The 7,612-nt window shown below is 40.0% G+C and overlaps 1 protein-coding gene across 6 annotated transcripts in view; it reads right to left on the bottom strand.

Annotated features, from left to right (window-relative positions):
* Positions 1-203: 203 nt before the first annotated feature.
* pcdh7b (protocadherin 7b) overlaps positions 204-7,612 on the bottom strand; it is a 144,433-nt gene continuing 137,024 nt past the window's right edge. For 2 of the 6 annotated variants that reach the window (XM_072459337.1, XM_072459338.1), the window contains exons 3-4: positions 4,989-5,007; positions 3,652-3,930 (exon numbers count right to left, since the gene is read on the bottom strand). In XM_072459337.1, coding sequence (XP_072315438.1) covers positions 4,991-5,007 — 17 coding nt within the window. In that variant the 3' untranslated portion in view covers positions 3,652-3,930; positions 4,989-4,990. Of the gene's footprint in view, positions 3,931-4,988; positions 5,008-7,612 lie in introns of all 6 variants that reach the window. The other 4 variants (XM_072459335.1, XM_072459334.1, XM_072459336.1 and 1 more) reach the window with 3 other exon arrangements.

The raw sequence follows: 7,612 nt of genomic DNA, 5'->3' as shown, positions 1-7,612 counted from the left end.
GTTCCACTTCAGGAAGGCTCCGCCCAATAGGCTGGACTTACCACAGAATAGTATAAATAGCTGAGTTCTCAACCTAAATTCTCTTATTGACAATGACTCTTGGATGAGGGTCGAAAAGTCTAATTTTTTCTAACTGAGTCCAGATGACTACAACTGAAGCTTTGTGTACAGTATACACATGAAAAGATATGAGAGGCAAGCACATTTTTACCATGTTATGTTTTAATTTCTGCAGAGACAAAAATGACAAGCAATTTATTTACACAAACCTGTACAAAAGCAAATTAAATTATGTAAAATATCTCATAAATAGAAGTGGACTTGCGTTCAATACACTTTGCCATGTTCAGCTAAGCTGCGTGCATAGTGACTCATATTAAACAATGATACATTTGTTCCTCAATTTCTATAGCAACATCCAAGTCGCAGGACAAATAGTAATGGTTAATAGTACAATTCTCATTACACACTGTGAATACTAGACAGGGAGACAAGAGTGTGGACAGAACGCACACCTTCAGATGTTGGGATGGCAACGCTTTTATGCTTTTAGTCAGCATACGACGCCTGCTGAAATCCATCTGTCTTCACCTAAATGCAGTTACTCTTTGTGTTGAAGACGTACGATTCTTCTTTATGATATATTTGTTCTTTTTTGATCTGATGTAAGGATTTCAAAACGTCACCTTGCCTTGTGACTCCTCATTTCTTCCCTAATTTCCTGATACGATACGGATAAGGCGGAGTGGAGGTCACAGGTGTGCGTTCTGTCCGCCGCTCTTGCCTTGCAGCTTTTTATTTTTTTCCCCTCCAATTCCACTCGTCCTGTAAAAACTGTCACGTCGGCATGTTTATCTGCAGGCTCCCGCAACTCTGCATCCAACGTCTCCGAGCACGAGCTGCCGGTCTGTGCGTCGAAAGTCAGACCTGGAGCTGGTTTTCCTGGTGTTGCACATGAAGGGAACACAACAAAATCTTGTTGTATCATTGACTGCGGTTACATGTACTGGGAACGCCAATATTCATCTGGAAATTAGAATTTAAATAAAGGGTAGATATTCAAAAAGTTCACACAATATCTATTTTAAATTGCATATCACAACATATTGATAGTATTGACTTCTTTGAATCTAATATGCCTTTAATTATATGTTGCCATGTAAACGCAGTCATTGTTGTTACAATCTACAAACAACCCATACAGTTACATAATACAGGACATAATTAAACCCATATCTCAATATAAAAGTATAATTTAGACATTTGACTGGTCGCACTCCGGAAAGCCTTTGACATCGTGGGATTCCAAAATGCAAATGTCAGTCTGTTCTTAATACCACTCCATACTTATGTGAGCAACTTAACTGGATAAGTACCATTCCAAACCAACAAGAAACCATACCGATCGGTATAAAAAGGCACAATTGCATATTTGCATTCACTCTAGTATTTGTATGATTTTTTTTGTTTTTTTCCTTTTTTCAGAAGCACTCTAAATATACAAAGTGGCACCAGAAAAGAAAGCAAAACACAGAGTACATTGTCATGATCGTTGCTATGGTTTTCATATGTTACTGTAGAACAAACCAGAGTGTGTGGGATTATAAAGTTAAATTAAAGTTGTAAATATGAAACATTTGGACATGGGTTGTTACACTCAAACTAATAATAATCCTTTAAAAAAAAAAAAAAAAGAAATCCTTACAAAAAAGTGTTACAGTCTTAACCAACGTACTAAGTTGTACTATTTGGCTAATGTCTCTTCAGGTATAACAAAAGCAAGCAACAAGGTGGATTCCCATGTTCACAAGGTTAACATTTTTTTTTTTACATTTCGTTTTACAGGTTTTTTTTTTGTCTTTCCTTCTCAGTAAGTGAAGTAGGTTCCCATTTAAACGTGCAGTAAAAAGTAAATATTCATGTATACAGTTGATAAGTATAGGAGCACTTTTTCTTCCAAACAACGAGTAGTACTTACAGACTAGTATAGACTTGCCGGAAATGCAGGAGGAAAAAAATAGCAACTCCAGTTTCCAAACCAAAGGGGTTTTTGCTAACATACAAAAAGAGTTCCATTGCATCGGTTATTCTTTTGCTTGTTTTACAGTTAGGAAATTCGGCACCTCTCGAAATGTAAGACAGAAAAAAAACGAAACAAAAAATAATCGACGGGGGGAGGGGGGGGGGAGGCACGGCATCTCCAACGTTGTGTGTGGATGGTCTGGAAATGAAACAACCCTTGAAATTACGATAACAAATGCCAAGCTGGGGAATGCTCCATTGTGTTTTACGAAGCTTTGGTTAACCACTTGCGTTTTGTCGAACATCCAACTTCATCTACTTTGATTGTTCCCCGTTTTTGTCAATTTTTACAATCATGCAACGTCGCTTCTATATGGAACGCAACATACTAGCGCTAAAAATAATTCCTAGACGTCCTTGCTTTGACCTCGAAGGCAAACGGATTGATTTGATTTAACTTGGTTGGTCATATGTATGTTTATGGTATTTATTGCTCATTCTATAACACAAGAGAATGTCGTAAACAAATTTCACTTGGGGCTAATCATCTGTACTGCGTCCACTTTAGCCGCTCTATACAATCTAGCCTGTAAAGTTGCATGTCGCCCTATGTGCTTTCTAAGGATTCAGTCAGTGCCATAGCCTGCATGATGTGCATTGAAAAAGATCAAGGTAACCACTATCACAACTAGTACATCCCTTTGAGGAAACCACATGCTTTTCTAGCCAACGTCAGAGAAAATCATGGCTCTAAGATCTTGTATTTGTAGGATTGGATTGAAAAAGACAGTGAATGAGAGACTGCAGAAAGTAGCAAGACAAAAGGGAATGGTAGCATTATTGGTTTTGAGGCCAACGTGTGTGTACAGTTTGTCACCATTCACATTGGCAATGTAAACTCCCATAATGTATGTGGGATGTAGGAACTGTCATCGTGGTGCAGGAAAATCCATTGGGTTTCACTTCAGTTCTGGGCAGATTTGTTAAAGCTTAGTCTGTTTGATCCTAATGAGATTTGAACATGGTCAAGTTCTGGTTCAGCCCAGCAAAGCACATAGAAAAGGCAAACGGAGAGTATTTCCTATACAGTGTCCTCTTCAGTGTGGGCTGTAGTGCGCAGTGGGTAATGCATGCATTTCCATTAATGTAAAATGATTCTGTACAGATTGACTGTCAGGCAGCAGGTAAGTCAAGAGCCCGACTGACCACATTACAAGTTCCATCCATGACCCTCCTCTTCATTCCTTAAGTTCACGGCCAAAATGAGCGCTTAAAAAGTAAGAGTACATCTCTACCTAGTAGTCAGTATTTGGGCACTCTATAGTTCTACTAGCCCTAAACAAGGCTCTCTACAGCTGTTATGGTGGAGGCTGGCAGCTATGCTTCTAGTTCTTTGAAAACAGTGGCACAGCAGGTGTGTCCAGCGGCCTCACAGGTACACCTCCCGTCGTGTGAGAGTACCACACGTAGTGGGCTTGTACTCCCCTGTGGGAGCCAGAGGGATCTCCTCAGTGGGGTGCCCCAGCACTTCTTCCCCAGTTCCAGAAGAGCCGTAGGAAGGCGAGCCAAAGGCTTCATAGGATGAAGAGGAGGCCATTTTCCTGTTGAGCAGGTTGCGGTTACGGTCGCCCATCATGTGCGCGGCGGTGGGGTCTCCGTTGGCCATGGCAGCCATAGCGAGGGTCTCTTGGCTTCCGGGCTGCTCTGCACTGCTGCTGCTGCTGCTGCTGCTGCCGGTGCCACTCATGAACGTGGAAAGCTTTGGTTGTTGGGGGTTGTTGGAGGACTTGGATGGTCGGCGCTCGGGCGAAGTGTGCACAGGCATCCAGCAGGAGTCCGAGTGGCCGTACTCATCACATTCCCGGGTGCACTTGCCGGTCATGGCTACGTCAGGCAGGGGCCGAGAGTCTGCAAGAGCACATCGAGAAGAAACATTAGGAATGCCTCATTTTTCTACAAACTAAGAATATAAGAATATTCCTTTTTTGAGAAAAGCTGCACTAAGTGATGCGTGTAACACATAATAAAGATTGCTCTGTTAGATGCGTGAATCTGTAATTTTCTTTCAAATGAGGTTTCAGCGCATCTAAATGTTAATGGAAAAATTAAAGACAAGAGGCTTATCGTTTACCAAGCTCCATTCACAAAGCTGTTCATTCTATCTGTAAACTTTATCACAGTTTTGTGGATACAATTGCATTTGATTCATGCAGAACCCATACCACATAACAGAAAGAGTAACAAAACAAGAATGAAAAAGTTGACTGCACTGACTACAACAACAGCCTGGAACTGAAAAAAAAACGTAAAAACAAAAGAAATTTTAAAACAGTGGCGTGAATCCGAGTGGAAATAATGCCATGCTTTATGTGTGTGTTGTGAGGGGAGGGGAGATGATGCAGCAGGGAGGCCACAGGGTCTTTTTGAGCACATTTTAATTTTCAGATTATGGAACAGATTAGTACCTCTGTTTGACTGAATAGAAGTGTAATACATTTAATCAAAAATCATTAAGAAACAAAAGCCTATTTTTCTTATCTGGTGATTGACAGACGACAATCACACTCTGATCTAAGGAGCTTAATAGCTTTGTGTGGCTCAAGCGCTCTCATATCCTTTTAAATCCATTAATGGGGATCTGAACCAATTACCTAGCAAAGCTGTGGCTGCAGATTAGCTACTGTACTATACTTAAAGCATAAATTAGCTTCATAAACTGGCACAACGAAACGGAATGTCAGATATTTTCACATTTTTCACCAGTGAAACATCATAAAAAGCTTTTTTTTCCTGCTTTCTTGGTGTATACAACATGTTAAATGTTATGTTGCACATGATCTGATGCAAATAAATAAATAAATAATAATAATAATGGCAAAACCGTAAAAGCAAAGGTGAGTGCAATACAAGCCGAGCATGCCTTTGCCCATATTAAAAAACAGATAAGAGTTTGGACCATGGCTTACTTTTAATGTTCTTTTTCTCCTGTAAAAGAAAAAAAAAATCACTTGAATATTTGTGTACTGTACTGGAAATCCTTGAAGAGCACAGACGCTAAACTAAAAGACATGTTGACAAAAGGAGCGTGGAGAGTGACTTATGCGATGCAGACACATGAGGACACAGTGCAGCCGGGACAAGGACAGCAAAGAAAACCGAGAGCGAGTGTGCAGCCTTTGTAGTGCTGCGTATTTGAATATCTTTGTACGCCGTAGTTTCACTTTGAATGCCTGCGAGCGCTAGGCTACGTCTACTATTGGTTTCGGAGTGCCACTCCTCAGCAGCCGTGAAATGACTAGAGATGCTCAACGGATCAGAATTTCCAGTTACACATAGCATGTACTATTATACACAAGGTTAAAATCTAGCCAGTGCAACATGTCTGGTCAGAAATGGTTCAATAAATAAAGATAAATGAAGAGGTAATGTGATGATAATGGCAATGAAAAATGTACATGCTAAAATAACCAAATTCAGGGGGGAAAAAATGCATGTCCTCCAAATATTCAAATAATTTTAAAGGATGTAACTAATACTATATAACAACATATACTACTAACAACCACTAACTGCTACTAGCACTAACTACAACCAACTACAACTATGACCATTGCGAACAAACTACAACTACTAGTCAATAAAGGTTGCAGCTATGTACAGTTTATTTGATTAGCTTACCATTTTTAATAGCTCCTACATTTTTCAATTGCAATGATATATACATTTTACTCAATGTAGTAAGTAGGAAAAGACAATAACGAATTGAAAGAATAAAGCTGCTTGCAAACTGTTATTTATGTACATCGTCTCGACAGACAAACTGTTGCCAAGTGCTGCATTTTTAACATCTAACCTCACGAAAACTGGCCACCCACAAGCCACAACTCTTGAACGCTTCTCCACTTTCCCCGACCTCAACCTTCTAAACTACTCAAAACCAACAGGGCCTGTGTCTGTCTTCTTCCCCCTCCATGACCCTCCCACTTCTGCTTGTGGCACAACAAGGATAAAGGACGAAAAGGATCAGTGATTATATCCAACTATGGTCCATTGACTCTGCAGGCTCGCACAGAATGAACACATTTCCAGCCAGGCTAATAAATTGGGCCGCTATATCAAAGCATCCGCACACTGTATTTTTTTGTGTCTGTCTTGTAAAGTGTATCCTCGCCATGAGATTATATTTAAAAGCTTTCTCGCACCGACTGCTTTAGTATGATGGCTGAGTGGCGAGCACTGTCGGCTCACAGCGAGAAGGTTTTGGGTTTGACTCCTAGGTCGCCCACGCCTTTCAGTATAGAGTTGACATGTTTTCTGAGTGAATGAAAAGTAACTATACAGTACACTTTTATCTATTTAACAACTAGCACCACTATCACTACTTTGATAGTCTTTTTTCACTTTTTATGTCAAAGGTATCTGAACAATGTTTTAAAAATCAAGATGTTTCGACTTCCATCTGAAAGTCATTTTCAATCTAAATAGCTTGTCTGAAGATAAAGGTTTATGGGTGCTTTGGAATAACAATGAATGTTATAAATATAGAGCAGTGTTTCCTTCCATTTCCCCTAAGTATGTTATAGTAGCACAGTTGTTTTGTCACATATTCACCAGCCCACACAAAACACCACAATACAAGTGGGTCATACCGCTATATTAAAAGGCTACACTGTGAGCTGAACAAAAAGGCAAGTCAGGATACATCCCTCGGGCCATGGCCATAGTATTTAGGCTACAGAAGCTAGTGCTATATCTCAGCCACTGGTAGAGAAGGACATTATAAATAGTCACAATCGATACAAATCTGTTATTCTTGCTGCATCAAGTTGATAAGAAATTAATTGGCACACACATTAGGAAAATAACTGCTCAACTTTCCATGAAGTTGGACAAAAGTTATTGCATTGGTTATTACCCAAGAGACATTGAGGCATTGGTGGATAACAACTACAAGCTGTGCAAAATGGTACATTTCAAATTTACCAGCATTAGGGAATCGAAAACGTTCATTATTTGAACATTCAGTGCAAAACGCTGGCTGAAAGTGGGCCAGCGGCTGCACTGGCTAAGCTCTAGCTCCTCTTAACTGGCTTTAGTCAGCCTCCCTATCAGCTGACTAGCTTACTCTGTGGGATATTTCAAAGAGACTCGGCGGCTGGTACAGTAGCAATTCGACGTGGCGAATTTTCAGTGCCAGAATAAAAGAAAATGTCATCTGCCGCCTGGTTATTTCAAAGCTGTTACAATCTAATGTGTGCTTTTGCATCACAGGATTGGACTGGATTAAATGCACTTTCTGCTCCTGTTGGCTGTTAAGAGTAGTTGTGCATCATCTATGACCTTTTGGAACCAGTGCACCGTTTTAAAATAGTTACATTCACCTAAAATATGCTTCACCGAGGAGTTGATGAAATGTATTATCTGTTTCTATTCAATCCAAGTATCTCTCTCTAAAAAAAAAAACATATGAACACAACACAACTCAATCTATTTTGATTCACCTTTAATATTTGAGCTTCAAAGCAAATAAGACGACATTTCTCAACCTCGGCTGTTTGCTCGGCCGCGGCCCTTTGCTTCCTTTACACAA

The sequence above is a fragment of the Eucyclogobius newberryi genome, unplaced genomic scaffold, assembly GCF_026437365.1.
Source record: "Eucyclogobius newberryi isolate DKJ021-1_F unplaced genomic scaffold, fEucNew1.0.hap1 SCAF_22, whole genome shotgun sequence".
Taxonomy (NCBI): domain Eukaryota; kingdom Metazoa; phylum Chordata; class Actinopteri; order Gobiiformes; family Gobiidae; genus Eucyclogobius; species Eucyclogobius newberryi.
Note: the sequence above shows the minus strand (reverse complement) of the source record. Positions and strands in the feature narration are given on the sequence as shown.